This window comes from Cygnus olor, chromosome 1 (assembly GCF_009769625.2).
Source record: "Cygnus olor isolate bCygOlo1 chromosome 1, bCygOlo1.pri.v2, whole genome shotgun sequence".
Classification (NCBI taxonomy): Eukaryota; Metazoa; Chordata; class Aves; order Anseriformes; family Anatidae; genus Cygnus; species Cygnus olor.
In genome coordinates this window covers 73,070,656-73,089,837 of record NC_049169.1, presented here as the reverse complement: position 1 = coordinate 73,089,837, position 19,182 = coordinate 73,070,656, and the positions used below count along the sequence as shown (strand labels likewise).

The 19,182-nt window shown below is 41.0% G+C and overlaps 1 protein-coding gene across 10 annotated transcripts; it reads left to right on the top strand.

Annotated features, from left to right (window-relative positions):
* The first annotated feature begins 670 nt into the window (after positions 1 to 670).
* On the top strand, positions 671 to 19,061 carry FAM118A (family with sequence similarity 118 member A). Of its 10 annotated transcripts, none has more exons than XM_040564834.1 (9): positions 1,231 to 1,458; positions 2,219 to 2,438; positions 3,603 to 3,658; positions 4,997 to 5,249; positions 6,526 to 6,747; positions 7,302 to 7,430; positions 8,195 to 8,480; positions 17,047 to 17,079; positions 18,691 to 19,061. In XM_040564834.1, the coding sequence occupies exons 3-8, from the start codon at positions 3,612 to 3,614 to the stop codon at positions 17,055 to 17,057; spliced, it is 948 nt and encodes a 315-aa protein (XP_040420768.1). In that variant the 5' UTR covers positions 1,231 to 1,458; positions 2,219 to 2,438; positions 3,603 to 3,611; the 3' UTR covers positions 17,058 to 17,079; positions 18,691 to 19,061. The 10 variants fall into 10 exon arrangements, with proteins under 10 accessions (XP_040420786.1, XP_040420808.1, XP_040420798.1 ...); XM_040564844.1 differs by having other exon boundaries at positions 1,277 to 1,490; XM_040564852.1 differs by lacking the exons at positions 1,231 to 1,458; positions 2,219 to 2,438 and adding an exon at positions 671 to 702.
* Positions 19,062 to 19,182: the final 121 nt, after the last annotated feature.

Here is a 19,182-nt window from a genome sequence, read left to right as displayed (position 1 = left end):
TCTCAACAAACCACTTCAACAAAAAAGTTTGGTATAATGAGTAGTATTTTGTTGTTTGTTATCAGGGTACAAAGTTTGAGGATCCAAATCTGATTTGGAGAAATACTTAATGTTCCCAGCTACCACTGAAGTCAGTGGAAACTGTACTTTGAATATTTAAGGCACTATAAAATGCAAGGAAGTAGAAGAAAACAAATTCTAGTCACCTAAAACTAGGCACCAAAATTAATAAATATTATTTGATGCCTCATTGGAGGCTTGGAGACAGTTAGCAAAATAAAAGACTGAAAATTGATTACGGAAATTTCTTACAGTAGTAAGTAAACTCAAGTAAAATTTTAAAACTCAGAAGTAACTTAATAGCTGTTTTAGTTCTGTACGAAGCAGGACTTTCATATTATACCTTTCCAAGAATTTATTAGTTACATAGAATTCATATGGATAAAACTAAGGCCTGAAGACTTTGCTGTGATAATCCTGCCTGAATGTCCTGTTTCTGTGTTATAGTATCTACAGGTTTCTGTGTGAAGGCCCAGATTCTCAAATGAAAGAATCGAGATGAGCATCCAAATATCCCTGAATCATAGGCCTGTATCTGTCTTTTAACAGATAAAGACCTTAATCTTTATTGGAATGAGATGATACATTACAGCAAAACACAATCAACAGAATCAAGCTTATCCCTGATTAGATCCGCTGAAGGTAATTCTAAAGTGTCTTTGTGCTTTTTTTTTTTTATTTATTCTGTTTTGCTTTCTCATCACCCTAATACATTTCATTGTTAGTAGGGGTGTCCTCTATAAGTTTCGGTAGTACTAACTCTGTTAATCTTCATGGTTACCCATTTCCTTTCTTCTGCAACCAACAATCAGTTCCCTTTCTTCTGTAAATGATCATCGATTCTTCTTTTTCATACCGACAGCTAACCCATACTTTTTTGCCTGTGAAGAGTTGGAAGGATTTTTAGAGGCGTGTAAGCATTACCCAGCCCCACTTTATGAATGAGGAGAGGCGCGCGGCTGTGCGACACCTTGCCAGCATCCCCTGGCTGAAGGCGGGGATGCAGACCTGTCAGATCTGGGTGCCTGATTTCATGGGAGCGCAGCTCCCTCAGGGCAGGAACCGCGCAGGGGCGGCCCCTCGCTGCCGCGGCGGCTGTTTCCCGACCGGCGGGGAAAGCTTCGGCAGAGCCCGGCCTTGAGAGCACGGCGCCGGGCGGGGCGGCGCCACGGCCATTATGGCGGCAGGGTGCTGGTAACAACTCCTAACGGCCCGGCCGTTAAAACCGTCGCTCCGCGCTCAGCTCCGTATTTGGCTCCGCCTCTGGCCGTGGGGCTGGCTGAGGGGCGGTGGCGGCAGGAGCCGGAGCCGCGTCCCTTCAGCTGCGGTTGCTTACACGGCGGGGGGGGACTGCGGCCGCTAGCTCACGCCCGAGCTGCTTCAGGAAGCCGTAGGCGGGTAAAAGCAACTACTAAGGTCTAAAGCACCAGGTGGTGACATCGTTTTGTTCGTTTGAGCAAGTTAATTGCGTAGTTGTTAAAGTGTTTTCTTTTTTTGTCCCCCAAATGCTTTAATGAAACAGTCTCTTTTCTAAGCAAATGAGTCCTGTTTCCTTCATGAGGGGTTCTTACATTGGGAACTCATAGTTTTTCTGTACAAAAAGGTATTTTGTTATCCAGATTTTTGAGTGTTTTGCTCAAAATTGCTTATTCTACATACTAAGCATGCTAGTGTTCTTTAGCTGACAGTATAGTGCTTTTATAGGATGCTGTTTGCAAATGGAGTGTGGAGAAAATACTGCCCCAAGAAAAGATTTTTCTACTTGAAAAGAATTCTTGGGTGTTTTCCTCAGAAATGCTGATGACTGTGTGTCAGATGATCTCCAGGCTTAGGCCTTCTGCTTCCAAATTAGCTTTCATCAGGTGAGCTTTGGAGTTGGCAAGTAGCCTTTGGAAGCAGAGGGTCTGGCAGGATGCTTTTCTGAGGAATTAGGGTCTGCAGTCTCCACAGCCACAAACTAAGATGGGTTTCAAAGCCAAACAAAAATATGTCCTTATAAAAACAAACCGAAGAATTAATATAATAAAACTTGGTGATTTCTAAGTGTTGATACTGTAGCCAAAGTCTCTTGTCAACATTATTCTTATGCTTTAGATTTAAATTGGCTTGAGAAGATTGTTGGAGAGAGACAGACTAAAAGAAAGTTTTCTATACTTAGAGATTGTTATAGAAAGATGACATCTTGGACCTTACCCCGATGAATGAGCTTCTTGCGAGGAGGAGGAGTTTTATAGCAGCTCACTAATCATGTGTTGGAAACAACAGAGACAAATAAGGATCTGTCGACTATGAATGTCAGGATGGGGAGAGATGCAGGGTTATCTGCATAAATGCTATTAACTTGTGAAACAAATGAGATCAGATTCCTGATTATTTAGGTACTGTTTTTCTTTTTTTTTTTTTTCTCTCTCTATTTGATGTATCATGTTTATAACGTGAAGCCCTGAGCAAATGTTTCTGTGGTTTTATGGACTTCAGAGTATGAGACACAATTGCAATGTTGATGATAACAGTAAAAGCCTAGAATAACTCCAGGGTGTCTTAATTCTAGATTTACAGTTGGTAGCAGAGTTTCTCTTCATTTTAACCATGCATTTTGAATAAAGAGCTCAAACTGGTTCCACCTTTGAAGCGTATCATAGAGCTTCAATGAACTAGAAGGTAGAATTAGTGATTTAGTAGTAGTATGCTTTTTGGTATAAGATTTGTGTTAATGATTTTGAAAGTATAATCCTCTTTACATTTTGTTCTTTCTTTGGCTTATATTGTCTAAAAAGTGCAGTTTTCTGCTCTGAATTCCATAATCTGCTGAACCTGTAAGAAAGGTGAATGAATTCCTGTTGTTTGTTTCGATTTTTGGAAACTTAAAGGGTTGTTTGCAAACAGAAATGATGCCTAAGTTTCATAGAAGTTAGGCTAAAAAAAAAAAAATCTGGAACAATTATCTGACAATTCTGGGACAAGGATCTTGACTGGATGCCAGTTCAAGTGATGATGTAGAAGATACAGAAAGAAGTTTCTATTTAAAATCCTTCTGAGGGGGGGAAAAATATTCTTTATAATATGGTGTGGTAGGGTAATTAATAATAACTTAATTTCAAATTAAGTCTTGATTATTCAATCATTGCTTTTTCTTTTTTTTTTTAGCAGGTAAGTCTTCTATGGTCAAGAATCCGTATGTGCGTTTCTTTATTTTTAAGAAAAGCATTCATTTACTTGAAATGAATTAACATTTTTGTGGTTATGATAAACTTTAACTGAAATACACCTGTGTCTAAATTCACTATGTGTGAATAGCCCCACCTCCATTAGCTTCAAAATACTGACTGGCTGAGCTGACGTGGAACTGTGGCAGTTCACGCTCATACTTTGTCAGCTTGCTTTCTATCAGTCTCTTGTTTAACTGGGACATGATACAGAGATTGATTTTTTTTTTTTTTTTTTTTAATTTTAAATACTTGATAAAAAATAAACAGAAATGCTGACTAATGCTTTTCTAAGGTAGATGCATTAAGAATTATTTTACTTTTTCTTTTACTTAGGGCCCAGAGATGGATTTGTTGGAAAGGTCAACAATTAGAAGTGAGCAAAAATCCAGGTAACTAGTGTTGCAGAGGCTATTCTGCAAAACTGTTGATGAAAATCTGAAAACATAATGGAAATACATTATTGAAAGTCAGATATGAGAACAACATCATACTTGACAACTTGAAGTGATCTTCAAAAACTAGTTTCTCCTCTAACCATGTGCTTCATATTTGCTTAATTTGTTCTTGGGGCATGAATAACATGCTTGCTGAGTAGAAGTAATTTGTGCTGAATGTAGTAGGAAGACAAGGGGATTATCAACAACATTTTCTTTGTAGGCTTTAGCTACAAGCATTACCATTATCAACAGGTTTATTAATTTCTTTGTCTGAGGCCATTTCAAGTTAAATGTTTCAGTTTTAGCTAGATAGTTTCAGGTTATTGTGAAATAAGAGGTATTGAAGAACTGTGATGCTGGATTAACAGTAATTAACTGTAAAGGTAGGTTTGAAAGTCAAGGGAATGTTGAGGTTTTTTATTACTGAAATCCTTGTTTATCTACAGTGACTTCTCTGTGTGATGTGTCTTTACGCATCTTTGCAAAGTAATGGTGGAAAGAATAATTGGTGAGGAAACATCAGTTCTTTTACACTGGCTTGGTGCTAAAATACGTATTTGGAATAAGGGGTTAAATGGAATTATTTTGTATAAGCATCAGGATTATTACTGAAACACAGCCAGACTCTCATGGTAGTTTCTTGTGCTGTCTTGTTCAATGAATACTGGGATACTCTCAAAAGTGCATTTGGCTGTAACCTGTGGATAAGTAGCATCAGAACAGGGGGCTAGATAAACCCTTGGTCTGTACAAGCATGACTGTTCTTATGTTTGTGTGTCCTAAAGTGAGAATAAGTGGGAATAAATACACTGCTTTTTTTTCCAGATAAAACCAAGTTTCGTTTGAAATAGCAGAACCTTCCCATTTGTAATAGTTCTAATTACTTTCTGTCTTGTGCATTAAATAAATGATTGGGCAGTCCTTTGACTGCTTTTTCAAAATTTCTTTTGAAATGGTGTTTGGCTAGCCCAGTGAACTGAAAATTGGTAGTCAACCATTTTGGATCTCAAAAGTGTTAGTGATTTAAAGTTGCTGTCATCTTATGGCTTTTATTATGCATGTTAACATGGGGGGAAAAGTCCATTTTAGCTTTGGGGAGGATTGTTAACTGCTGCCATCCTTCTGCACAGAAAAGGAGGACTCATTTCCTTCTGGGTGTTCGGTATTTTGCACAAGTGTTAATATCTCATACAGGCTTCTTGAGTGACATGAAATCTTCAGACAAATTAGAAGTAGAAAATGTACTAAACTGCAGAAAATGATCTGTGTTCTTTGTTTTCTTCTTTTGAGAAAATTCTTAAAAAGCCTGATAAGAAAGCAGCCTCGGGTCCTTTTTCTTGTAATTGGAACTGGAGTAAGTGCTGCTGTTGCACCAGGAATCCCAGCGCTGTGCTCCTGGAGAAGCTGCATTGAGGCTGTAATTGAAGCAGCTGAACAGTTGGAGGTGCTGCATCCAGGAGATGTTGCTGAATTTCGTAAAAAAGTGATCAAAGATAGAGACCTGCTTGTGGTTGCACATGATCTCATCAGGAAAATGTCACCAGTGAGTGTGTTTATAACATATGCTGACTTCTGGAATTATTATACATTTTTACTTTGTTACCAACTAAAATTTTTGCCTGTTTGCCAAAACTCAAATTTTACTGTTTAAAATTGAAATTTTGCTCATACTCATATAGTACACTGAACATGTGGAGAGGCTTAAAAAAAACACAAACTATTTTAGTGCAAGTAAGCTTTCATCATAATTAATGCAAGCAAGAGTCTTGACTATTAAATATTCTACATAATGTTGCATGCCACTGAAAGAGGAACTTATAGCTCTGCTCGCTAAAGGTAGTGAGACTGAAAATACAGGTGGACTTTGACCCCACTGATAGCTTTAGATCACACAAACTGAACTGCTGTAGCTTACGCTTCACTGAAGTCAGTCCATACATGCCCAGTTTCTTAGCCTTTTGATTCTAGGCCCCAGAGATTTTCAAATTGTGCATTAATAGGTTTGCCAAGTCTTCGCCAATTAGTGACATACACATACAATCAGAGTGATGTAAATACTGCTAAGTTGTAGGATATGCTCAATGTTCTGCAGCAGGTGGTGAGGGTTACAAGCTTCTCTACAGGTGAAGTATAATAGTAACCTCTCCCTTTTGGGAGGAGTCTGTTAGGCTTTGCAGCAGATTTAATGATTAAGAAATTCTTTCACAATTAGGAAGCGAAAATATAAACAAAATCACAAAACAATCCACACTCTCTAGTAGTATATAACAAACTTCAAATCTAGGGAATGATAATTTTAGTACACTAACTGATCTTCAAAGCAGTAAAAGTATATTGAGAAAGGTGAGGTTTCCATGTAGGTAGGGCAGTAACTGCTTGAGGCTTAGACATTTGTTCTGTGTTTATTGAATAAGAAGTCTGTATGTTTTACAGAATTGATATGTGGTTGTGTCTGTCCCAGCAGGTACTCTGGGCAAATGTCACCTGTGCTTTTAGGACAGCAGACCTTCATTTTATTTTTTTTTACAGTGAGGATTTAACTGTAGCAAAACAATTTGGTTTTACTGTACCTACCTCACAAGCTTCCTTGAGCAAACTACAGTATTACTTTAAGTGATATAAAGTGGAGATTATTTCTGATTTTTTTGTACATTCAGACATTTATGCTTTATATACTGTGTGAGTTCCTAGGTTATTACACCTATTTCTCTTTTAAAGAAATGCTTTAGCATTAAGTAAATATGGGTTTTCTGTTAGAGGTATTCATAATGTCGCGCTTCATACTTATGAAGTGTTCATATTTTTTTTTCGTTCTTCAGCGTACTGGGGATACTAAGCCCAACTTCTTCCAGGATTGCTTAATGGAGGTGTTTGATAACTTAGAACAACCCATTCAGAACCCTGTTGTTCTGCAATCAATCCTGAGACTAATGGAGAGAGGCACAATGGTTCTGACTACAAATTATGACAATTTACTTGAAATATTTGGTCATCAACAGGGTAAACCTATGGAGTCTTTGGACTTGAAAGATAAGGATAAGGTATGACTTAAAAGAGAAGGCAGCTCTTAGTCTTCATTGACTGATTGTTTTCCTGTGTAAAGTCTGTTAAGGCTAAAACTTTTTAATTGTTAAAGCATACTTATAAGTTAACAGCTGATGCACTAACGTTTATTTTCAGTGTGTTTATTCTGAGTAATCTGATAACAGTTCACCAAATGACATTTCAGCGGCACATTTATTAACCACTCCCTACATTCCCTGGAAAAATAAAAACTGATAAAACTTTCATGAAATAATTGTAACAATCACAAATAAGACTTCACCTAGCTGGTAATTTGCTTTTCATGTATTTTCTGTCAGCATTGCTGGAATTTGCTTGTTGGTTGAATGCTTATTTGGACTGAAAAGCTGCAATCATCTTCAGTATCAGCAATCACCTCCTTGTAATTTAAAATAAGCTTAGTAATTAAATTAAACTCTTGCTGCAGAAAAATGCAGAAGTTACTTCTGCTTTAAGTGGTTTTATATGTTAGGACAGCTGTATATTTTTGCAATATTTCACTATAGTAGATGTAATGTTTAATTTTCTTTAGGTTCTTCAGTGGGCAAGAGGTCATATAAAATATGGAGTTCTTCATATTCATGGCTTGTATACAGATCCTTGTGGAATGGTGCTAGATCCTTCAGGATATAAAGATGTTACTCAAGATCCTGAAGTCATGGTTTTGTGATCTTTAAAATTCTTACTGCGTGTTTCCAAACTATTTTGTTTTTTTGTCACTTTATACACATTACCTTAGCCTATATGATCCAACAAAACCCTAGCTTAAATAATTGGGACACAGAAAAATGACATTATTCAGAAAGCAAGTTATGTTCCTAGGGCAGTGTATGCCCCTGTATACTGCTTCTTTGCAAGTCACAATTAAAAACCCCAGTTGTATGTCATAGTTCTAAAGCTCTTTGAATTTATCTTAAGGAAGAACACCAGACCTAGAATGTTAGACACCATTGCAAATGTTAAACACCATTGCAGTGATTCTTTACTATCTGATTGCTTGGGTTCATTTTTTAGGGGCATAAGCTATAACTAGCTCCAGATCTTGGATCCTTAATGTTGTGTTACATGTATGGAGAAGTCAAACATTTGGTAAAGAATATTAATTTTCCTTACTTAGTGATTGACCTATCAGGAGTCTAACATTCTATAATCATTATTCTTTCTGTTTAAAATGTCCTTACTGGAAATATTTACATGTACTTAATTTTCTATGGTAACTTTTGATTTTGAAGATATATTTTTTTTGTAGAAACAGTGCTTATGAAATGTCAGTTTGCCGCAATCCTAAAATATATGCTTAATTCAGTTCAGTAGTGATGGATGCTCTGCTTCTCCTTTTATGCCTGATGCATTTTAAAAGCTCTTACTTTGATCTTTTGACTGTCAAAGTAAATGTAGCTCTTCTGTTTTTATATTTCTGAACAGGAAGTTCTTCAAAATTTGTATCAAACAAAGTCTTTTTTTGTTTTGGGCTGTGGAGAGACTCTACGTGATCAGATATTCCAAGCTCTTTTTCTTTATACTGTAAAGAATAAGGTGGATTTAGAACATTATATGTTGGTGCTTAAAGAAAACGAAGACCACTTTTTAAAGCTCCAGGCAGATATGCTTCTGCATGGGATAAAAGTAGTATCTTATGGGGACTGCTTTAAACAATTCCCAGAGTATGTACAAGATCTGACTGCTCAAATCTGCAAGCACAGAAGTCCAGGTAATTGTCCTGGTTTCAGTTAGGACAGAGTTAATTTTCCTCCTAGTAGCTGGCAGGGTGCTATGTTTTGGATTAGAATGAGAAGAGCGCTGATAACATGCTGATGTTTTAATTGTTGTAGAGCAGTGCTTACACCAAGCCAAGGACTTTTCAGCCTCTCTCTGTCCTGCTAGCGAGCAGGCTAGGGATGCAGCAGGAGCTGGGAGGGGACAGACCCAGGACAGCTGACCCAAACTGGCCAAAGGGGTATTCCATACCATCTGACGTCATGTTGAACAATATATAGGGGTGGCTAGCCGGGGTGGAGGGGGGGCCGGCTGCTCGGGGATAGGCTGGGCATCGGTCAACGGGTGGTGAGCAATTGCATTGTGCATCACTTATTTCGTACACATTATTACTATTAATACTATTATTATTGTTGTTGTTGTTGTTATTCTTTTCCCTGTCTTAATAAACTGTCTTTATCTCAACTCACAGACTTCACTTTCCCGTTTCTCTCCCCCATCCCGGAGAGGGAGGGGGGAGGGTGAGCGAACGGCTGTGTGGTGTTTGACTGCCAGCCGGGCTAAACCACAACAGTCCATTTGGCACCCAACGTGGGGCACGAAGGGTTGAGATATCGACAGATTTGACCAGAGTGTGTTAAACTAAAATTGGTATAAGTATTCGACCTGCTTAATAGTTGCTAGTCACAATGTTGATTGCCTTAATCTCAAGTCTGCTGTGCCTGTTTCCCAAATTGAGTTTTATAGCAAGTTACTTCCTGTATGTGCTCCCTGTCATGCTGTTTATCCTTTCTGGGCCCTGGTTTAAGATTGTTATGGTACTGTGTGGTGTAACGATGGCTTATGAAATGATGAGGTATCTGGTCATGACTCTAACCTGGTATTTGTTCTCAGCACTGTCGTCGACTCTATACTTCGGAAACCATATCTCAGAAACTATTAGCAATTACATCTATTGCCTTTTTTCATCAGGGAGTCAATCTGTGGAGGGGACAGGGGAAGATATTTTTTCCTACCTGCTCACTCTCCCTTCCTCCTTCACCACCCTCTTATCCCCCGAGCTAGTTACGGTAGCTCTCCAAGATGTTGAATATCCTTGGGATACTCAGACCAGCATGTTCTTGTTGTTATGTCTCCTGAATGCGCTTCAGGTTTTGTTTAAGGTTAAACAACTACTTAGGAATCTCATCCGGAGATCTGTCTTGAGGCGGGATATTTGCGAGTGGCAGGGAGTGTGGGAGGATATGGGCAGGTTTCTAGGGCAGTGGGCACCTCCAGTGTTTTGGACATTCACCCCTGAACAACTGCAAAATCCTAAAAAACTGGTAGAATGCTTGAAAAAAAGGTGTCATGACTCTGGCAGTTCCAAAGTGACACAAATCACTGTGGCGTGCTGGGGTCTGGCTTGTGCCTATCGAGCTGCAATTGATGCTACTATCAACCTAGTGACAGCTCCCGCAGCCATCCCGGCTCCAGCTCCCGCAGCCGTTCCCACTCCTGTGGCTGGGTCAGAGAAACGAACTGTAGCAGTGCAAGTTGCCCCTGCAGAGGGTACTCCAACCCCTGTGGCAGACCCTGTGGCTGGGTCGGAGAGGCGAGCTGTAGCAGTGCAAGTTGCCCCTGTAGAAAAGGTGAAAAAATGGTATAGAGACTCAGGTCGTTTAGAACGCAGAAAGTCTTCTGCTAAGTCTGGGTGTGGAGAAGACGAGGCTGGGCCATCAAGTGTGCAGGAGGATGAAGATGAGAATGAGGATGTCAGTAAGTCAACAGTAACTACCCGAACCCTATACCAGCGTGAGCTACGAGATGTGCGAAAAGATTTTGGTCGCTGTATAGGTGAACAGCTTGTTACCTGGCTGCTCCGGTGCTGGGACACTGGAGCCAATGGTGTGAAATTAGAGGGCAGGGAAGCCAAGCGGTTGGGATCCCTTGCTAGAGATGCAAGCATTGACAAAGCAATTGGAGATGGAGCATGATCTCACAGCCTCTGGAGGCGTCTCCTGTTAGCTGTGAAGGGAAGGTATCCCTACAGGGAAGAACTTGTATGTGTACCAGTCAAGTGGACCACCATGGAGAAGGGAATTCAGTACCTGAGGGAATTAGCCTTACGGGAAGTAATTTATAAGGACTTAGACGATGCACAAACATCCACAGATCCAGATGAAGTCCAGTGTACTCGACCCATATGGCGGAAGTTTGTACGGAATGCACCATCAACATGGGCCAGCACATTGGCAATAATAACCTGGAAAAACGGTGAAGATCCCACAGTGGGTGACATGGCTAAACAACTCCGGGAGTACGAAGGAAATCTCTCCTCTTCCCTACAGGCCTGCGTCTCGGCTGTGGAGAAACTCTCTGAAGAGTTCCACCAACTTAAAGAGGATTTATCCTCCCCCCCACCTGAACAAACCAGTGGCCACCAACTAAAAGAGAATACTTTGGAGAAACTTTTTGAAGAGGTCCAGCAACTTAAAGAGAGTGTATTTTCTTCCCCACCTGTACAAACCAGCGTCTCGGCTATTAGGGGTAAACATGCATCCGTGCAAAGAAGACAATATGGTGGGTACACACCCCGCACCACCCTGTGGTTTTACCTACGTGACCATGGAGAGGACATGAGAAAATGGGATGGAAAATCTACTGAGACCCTAGAGGCACGGGTACGTGAGTTGCAAAAGAAAACAATCGGGAGAAAGGGGTTCTCTGAAAAGTTTGCTGCTCCAACTTCTAGCAGGCAGTCCTTTAAACACAGAAACGAAGATTCTGACCAGGACTAGAGGGGCCCTGCCTCCAGCCAGGGGGAGGAAAGGGACAACCGAGTTTATTGGACTGTGTGGATTCGATGGCCTGGCACGTCTGACGCACAGAAGTATAAGGCTCTAGTAGACACCGGTGCACAATGTACTCTAATGCCATCAAGCTGTAAAGAGCCAGAGCCCATCTGTATTTATGGCGTGACAGGGGGATCCCAGGAGTTAACTGTATTGGAGGCTGAAGTGAGTCTAACCGGAAATGAGTGGCAAAAGCACCGTATTGTGACTGGCCCGGATGCTCCGTGCATCCTTGGCATAGACTATCTTAGAAGAGGATATTTCAAGGACCCAAAAGGGTTCCGCTGGGCTTTTGGCATAGCTGCCTTAGAGACAGAGGACATTAAACAGTTGTCTACCTTGCCCGGTCTCTCAGAGGACCCTTCTGTTGTGGGGTTGCTGAGGGTTGAAGAACAGCAAGTGCCAATCGCTACCACAACTGTGCACCGGCGGCAATATCGCACCAACCGAGACTCCCTGATTCCCATCCACGAGCTAATTCGTCAACTGGAGAGCCAAGGAGTGATCAGCAAGACCCATTCACCTTTTAATAGTCCCATATGGCCAGTGCGAAAGTCTAATGGTGAGTGGAGACTAACAGTGGACTATCGTGGCCTGAACGAAGTCACGCCACCACTGAGTGCTGCAGTGCCGGACATGCTAGAACTCCAGTACGAACTGGAATCAAAGGCAGCCAAGTGGTATGCCACAATTGATATTGCTAATGCATTTTTCTCCATCCCTCTAGCAGCAGAGTGCAGGCCACAGTTTGCTTTCACTTGGAGGGGAGTCCAATATACTTGGAATCGGCTGCCCCAGGGGTGGAAACATAGCCCTACCATTTGCCATGGTCTGATCCAGTCTGCGCTGGAGCAGGGGGAGGCTCCTGAACACCTGCAGTACATCGATGACATCATTGTGTGGGGTGACACTGCAGAGGAAGTTTTCGAGAAAGGGAAGAAAATAGTCCAAATCCTTCTGAAGGCCGGTTTTGCCATAAAACAAAATAAAGTTAAAGGACCTGCACGAGAGATCCAGTTTTTAGGAATAAAGTGGCAAGATGGACGTCGTCAAATCCCAATGGATGTGATCAACAAAATAACAGCTATGTCTCCACCAACTAGCAAGAAGGAAACACAAACTTTCCTAGGTGTCGTGGGGTTTTGGAGAATGCATATTCCAAATTACAGTCTGATTCTAAACCCGCTCTACCAAGTAACCCGTAAGAAGAATGCTTTTGAATGGGGCCCTGAGCAACGACAAGCCTTTGAACAAATTAAACAGGAAATAGTTCATGCAGTAGCCCTTGGGCCAGTCCGAACAGGACCAGATGTAAAGAATGTGCTCTACACCGCAGCCGGGGAGAATGGTCCCACCTGGAGCCTCTGGCAGAAAGAACCTGGGGAAACTCGAGGTCGACCCCTGGGGTTTTGGAGTCGGGGATACAGAGGATCTGAGGCCCGCTATACTCCAACCGAAAAGGAGATATTGGCAGCATATGAGGGAGTTCGATCTGCTTCGGAAGTGGTCGGTACTGAAGCGCAGCTCCTCCTGGCACCCCGACTGCCGGTACTAGGTTGGATGTTCAAAGGAAGGGTCCCCTCTACACATCATGCAACTGATGCTACATGGAGCAAGTGGGTTGCACTGATTACTCAGCGGGCTCGAATAGGAAACCCCAGTCGCCCAGGAATCCTGGAAGTGATTATGGACTGGCCAGAAGGCAAGTACTTTGGGATATCGTCAGAGGAGGAGGTGGTCCGTGCTGAAGAAGCCCCACTGTACAACAAGCTACCAGAAAATGAGAAGAAATATGCCCTGTTCACCGATGGGTCCTGTCGTATTGTGGGAAAGCATCAGAGATGGAAAGCTGCTGTATGGAGTCCTACACGACGAGTTGCAGAAGCTGCTGAGGGAGAAGGTGAATCGAGTCAGTTTGCAGAAGTGAAAGCCGTTCAGCTGGCCTTAGATATTGCTGAACGAGAAAAGTGGCCAGTTCTCTATCTCTATACTGATTCATGGATGGTAGCAAATGCCCTGTGGGGGTGGTTACAGCAATGGAAGCAGAACAACTGGGAGCGCCGGGGCAAACCCATCTGGGCTGCTGCATTGTGGCAAGATATTGCTGCCCGGGTAGAGAACCTGGTTGTAAAGGTACGCCATGTAGATGCTCATGTGCCCAAGAATCAGGCTACTGAAGAACATCAAAACAACCAGCAGGTGGATCAGGCTGCTAAGATTGAAGTGGCTCAGGTGGACCTGGACTGGCAACATAAAGGTGAATTATTTATAGCCCGATGGGCCCATGACACCTCAGGCCATCAAGGTAGAGATGCAACATACAGATGGGCTCGTGACCGAGGGGTGGACCTGACCATGGACACTATAGCACAGGTTATTCATGATTGTGAAACAGGTGCTGCAATTAAACAAGCCAAATGGTCAAAGCCTCTCTGGTGTGGAGGACGATGGCTGAAATACAAATATGGAGAGGCCTGGCAGATTGATTACATCACACTCCCCCAAACCCGCAACGGCAAGCGCCACGTATTTACAATGGTGGAAGCAACCACCGGATGGCTGGAAACATATCCTGTGCCCCATGCCACCGCCCGGAACACTATCCTGGGCCTTGAAAAGCAAGTCCTATGGCGACATGGCACCCCAGAAAGAATTGAGTCAGACAATGGGACTCATTTCCGAAACAACCTTATAGACACTTGGGCCAAAGAACATGGTATTGAGTGGGTGTATCACATCCCTTATCATGCACCAGCCTCCGGGAAAGTTGAACGATACAATGGACTGTTAAAGACTACACTGAAAGCAATGGGTGCTGGGACATTCAAAAATTGGGAAACACATTTGGCAAAGGCCACCTGGTTAGTCAATACTAGAGGATCTGCCAACCGAGCTGGACCTGCCCAATCAAACCTGTTACGCACTGTAGAAGGGGATAAAGTTCCTGTAGTGCACGTAAGAAACATGCTGGGTAAGACAGTCTGGGCTACTCCTGCCTCAGGAAAAGGCAAGCCCATTCGTGGGATTGCTTTTGCTCAGGGACCTGGATGCACTTGGTGGGTAATGCAAGAGAATGGGGAGGTCCGGTGTGTACCTCAAGGGGACCTAATACTGGGTGAGAATAGCCTATGAGTTGAATTGTAGTATGTTAATTATCATATAACACTGTATGTCATCGCTACCATGGTTGCTATATATCATAGATGAAAATGGTGATTAATTAGAAGGTATTGGAAAGAGTGTAACCTGAGCATGACATAAATGGTATGGAATAAGGGGTGGATATCTGTCCTGGTTTCAGTTAGGACAGAGTTAATTTTCCTCCTAGTAGCTGGCAGGGTGCTATGTTTTGGATTAGAATGAGAAGAGCGCTGATAACATGCTGATGTTTTAATTGTTGTAGAGCAGTGCTTACACCAAGCCAAGGACGTTTCAGCTTTTCGCTCTGTCCTGCTAGCGAGCAGGCTAGGGATGCAGCAGGAGCTGGGAGGGGACAGACCCAGGACAGCTGACCCACACTGGCCAAAGGGGTATTCCATACCATCTGACGTCATGCTGAACAATATATAGGGGTGGCTAGCCGGGGTGGAGGGGGGGCCGGCTGCTCGGGGATAGGCTGGGCATCGGTCAACGGGTGGTGAGCAATTGCATTGTGCATCACTTATTTCGTACACATTATTACTATTAATACTATTATTATTGTTGTTGTTGTTGTTATTCTTTTCCCTGTCTTAATAAACTGTCTTTATCTCAACTCACAGACTTCACTTTCCCGTTTCTCTCCCCCATCCCAGAGAGGGAGGGGGGAGGGTGAGCGAACGGCTGTGTGGTGTTTGACTGCCAGCCGGGCTAAACCACAACAGTAACGTATTCTCTTAATTCAGAAAACTTAGAGTAGGTACATAGCAGGATGCTGCATCTGAACAGTTAGTAGTTGGGCTGAAATGATGACTGTGTGTCGCTAGCACTAGGCCTGTGGAACATCTCCAGTTATTATTGACTTGTAGAACTGAAACACATGCCAAAATTGTAACCACATTTATTTCTGTAAGTTCCTTGGATTCTTTAAAATTTAATTCTGAATTTGTCTTTTTGTAGTATTTGGTTAAGATACTCACTCTTATGTTTGTTTATTGGTCTGGACTATTCTGGTATATTGAGTATTATATAAAATGTGTCATGATAGTAAAAGAGAATTAAAAAAAAATATAATAATTGGTGGGATAAACTGAGCCAAAATTCATGATTAGGCTTAAAGTGGGAAACTAAATCAGAAAAGGATGTATACGGTACACCCAGTAGCATTTAGCTTAACTAATTAAGTTAGGACTGTGTTAGAGTACCTGAGTGTAAGGATAGTCTTTTGTGAAAGAAAAGTAGGAGCTGTGGAATAAAACTCCACTTTTTGACAGTAAATGACGTTCTGTAGAGTGCATTTTATGCTAGAATGGGAAATAATTCAATACCTTTGCAGAAGGTAACAGTTGTGCATGGACAAGATAAGTTTTACCAAGTAGATCCTTTTACCCACTTTTTTTTTCCCCCTTGCATCTGTGGTCTCTCAACTCTTAAAATCTCTTAGCCATAACAATAGAAAGCCTTTAATATAAAACAGTAGAAAAAGAACAGTTTGAAGGAAAGGAGGGAGATTTCTTTAACATTTTCCAAACAAGGACAGTTCTACTATGGCTTATTCAGAGAGCTGGGGAAAATAACCTTGGGAAGATTCTCATTTCAAAAATCTTATTTATCATGTCAGTGAAACTGCTTTGTCTACAGTTATTGCAAAGTGGTGCATAGCAGGTATCTTGCCCTTGCTCTCTACAAAAGATGATCACAGGTAAATGCCCAAATTATGTAATTGTTTCTGTAAGTGGGTTAATAGTCCATTTAGACTGGCTTAGATTTTTCTGACCATGAAAGCTAGAAAAAAAGTATTATAGCATCTAGATTTTGGAAGGTCTGTCTGCAGTGCAGACACTGAAAAATACATTGGGGTGGAATGTCAGACACTGAAATAGCCTCAGCCTACTAGTTTTTTTAGTCTTTGCCATACTAATGTTGATTGTTATGCATATACTTTCATAGTCTGAGAAGCATCTAGAGCATGTTGAATCCAGACTATCCAATATATTGCACAGCAGCCATTGAGCTCAAAACAGGGTGGGAAATACATTTAACTGAACTTTAAATATGAAATAAAAAGGGTGATTCTTGTTGGAAATGACTGCAAGATCAGACCATAATGCTGCCCTTTTCATTCAAAGGGATTACTGATTGGCATACTACTTCCAAGAAGAGGGACCTCTGACTTCTAACTCTTGTTGTTCTTATTTACAAGTCAGGATCCCAAAGAAAACTGATTTCAGATGTGGGTAACTGCTCTCTGTGGTACCCAACTGCCAGGTTTCATTATTTTCACGTTTGCTTTATAACAGACATTGACATTATATTATTTTGTGTTTGTTTCTGGGCTTATCCTGCAGGGAACTCTTTTCTTACCCCTACTCATGAACTTTCAGTGATTTCTTACTGCCCATAAAAGTACTTCTTCCGTTTTTTTTGTTTTAAACTGGTGCTCATATGCAAAATCTATCTTTAAAAATAGCACAAGAAGCCTGTCAGGCTATATGAAAGAAATATAACTTTGGTATTTTGGGGCATTACCTTAAAGGTGCAATAACTGGATGCTAACTTGTGGTGTTGCTGTGTCTCACCCTTCTCTAGATGCTGACTGAGTGGACAGCACAACGCTGTTGGGTAAACAATGTTCTTATTTTCACAAAGTTTCATTATCTACCAGAGATACAAAAATAAGTCTGTAACTTACAAAGTAATCAAATGACAATTGTGCAATTCTCTGATTTAGCTGCAAAAGTCTACTTAACAGATTCTTTCTCTTCTTTCCATATAGTAGCATGTAACTGCTGGGTGTCATCAGTCAGTAAAATGACAAACTCCAGCAAACATATATCAAAAATATTAGTGCTGATTAAATTAAGATATTAACATCCATGAGTTCTGGCTTAAATTTCCAAACATAGATTCTCTCTTTTTAAAGACATTTATGTAAGGTATGTAATACTAAAGGTGAATTTTTGAAGTGTTGTACAATTATCTTTGTGATCCTTTGTGAAAATGGATCACAGGAAGTTCTGCACCAACATGCGAAAGAACTTCATGGTAAGGGTGATGGAGCACTGGAACAGGCTGCCCAGGGAGGTTGTGGAGTCTCCTTCTCTGGAGATATTCAAGGCCCATCTGGATGCCTACCTGGGCAGCCTGCTCTAGGGAGCCTACTTTGGCAGGGGAGTAGGACTTGATGATCTCTTGAGGTCCTTTCCAACCCCTACAATTCTGTGGTTCTGTGATCCTTCTGAAGCAGAGCAATAATACACTTTTTTGTATAAAATAGCAAAGTATCCCTTTGAAGCAACACTTCAACTTAAAAACATAGCACTTCTAAGATTTTTGTGCTGCTGCAGCAAATGTCAGGATTACAATGGATCAGAATTGTATAGAAGTATCACTTCTTTATTGTATGTTAAGGGTCTTCTGCATTACAGGAGATTAAAAACCCCACTCTTCCACAATCAAAAAGTATGCAAGGTCCAAGATACTTATGGGTAGGTGTAATAACAGATTAATTTTGGAATTTGATTTTAAGCATATCTGTCTTTGAGATGAGATCATAAATCCCCTTTTTCAGGAAAGCACAACCAGGCACCAATGGAGAAGAAACCAGATCAATTTAATGCAGTTCAACTTAGTAAGTTAGTAAGGAGCTTTTAGTTACCACCTTCCTTACAAGTAAATTTAGCACCTGTTATACTTGCATTTTGGAATGTGTACCACGTTAAAATTTCCTAATACAGCTTTGCATAGTAAAAATTCAAAACTAGTTTTAGGTGATAGATGTCATAATTTTGGGGGCCTTTCCCTTCCATTCATTTTTACTGTTCACCTTTCCTGTTTCTGCTTCAGCAGTAGCTCATATCAAAAACTGTTCTTTTTGAATAAGAGATCCAGACTTTTTACAGAAGCTTCTTGCCTGTGAACTCCACAGGCATTATCACACACAACCAGAAAACTCATTTTCTTCAAAAGGCAGCTGTATAGTTAGCTAGTTACTGTTTTATATCTTAGTACCACAGTTCAGTGTTGGGAGAAACCTTGGGGTCACTGAATTGCTGCAGATGTTTACTAGGTGTTAGAATCCAAATACAAGACCCTTAGTGGACCAGTATTGTGTTTTAATATTTAGTGCTTGTAAAAAAAAAAAATATATATATATTTATGCACATATACAAAACATGTATGTAGCACGATTAAAATATTTTTTACTGTTTTTCTTTCCCTCTCTTTCCACAGGAACTTCATGTGTGGACAGTGCTAAAAGGAAATTAGGAGAAAATGGTACTGACTCTCCCAAGAGAATCAAGCAATCAGATAACGGTATACCCACTATTGAATGAGAGGGGAGAAAAACACAAAACCCAAAGGTTTTTAACAGCAGATGTCTTATTTCTGCATTGAAGGTTTTGAGCTAAGTATTTCCATGGTTTCAAGTGGAATAAAAATTGTGTATCTATCTTAGCATTTTCTTTTCTAGGGATGTAAATGTGTAATGCATGTGAAATTTTGAGAGTAATATTAGTCACTCTGCAGGCACTTCTGTACTACTGAAACTGTATCTGTAAGGTCATTTAGAAGCATATAGATACAAGTTTTACCTGCCTGTTCTTGAAGTCAGATGGACTAAGTTCTTAACATTTTGGCCTGAGTATGGTGATCTGAACCACAATGGAGGTGCTGTTCATATTTGTCAATAACTGTTGGCATACCATGAAACTACCTGTTAGT

Bases quoted from the DNA above. Each gene is read 5' to 3' on its own strand.
- FAM118A (XM_040564816.1), top strand. From the start codon at position 3,612: ATGGATTTGTTGGAAAGGTCAACAATTAGAAGTGAGCAAAAATCCAG. The intron at 6,748-7,301 runs GTATGACTTAAA...AATTTTCTTTAG, and splicing joins ACTTGAAAGATAAGGATAAG to GTTCTTCAGTGGGCAAGAGG. The intron at 7,431-8,194 runs GTTTTGTGATCT...ATTTCTGAACAG, and splicing joins CTCAAGATCCTGAAGTCATG to GAAGTTCTTCAAAATTTGTA.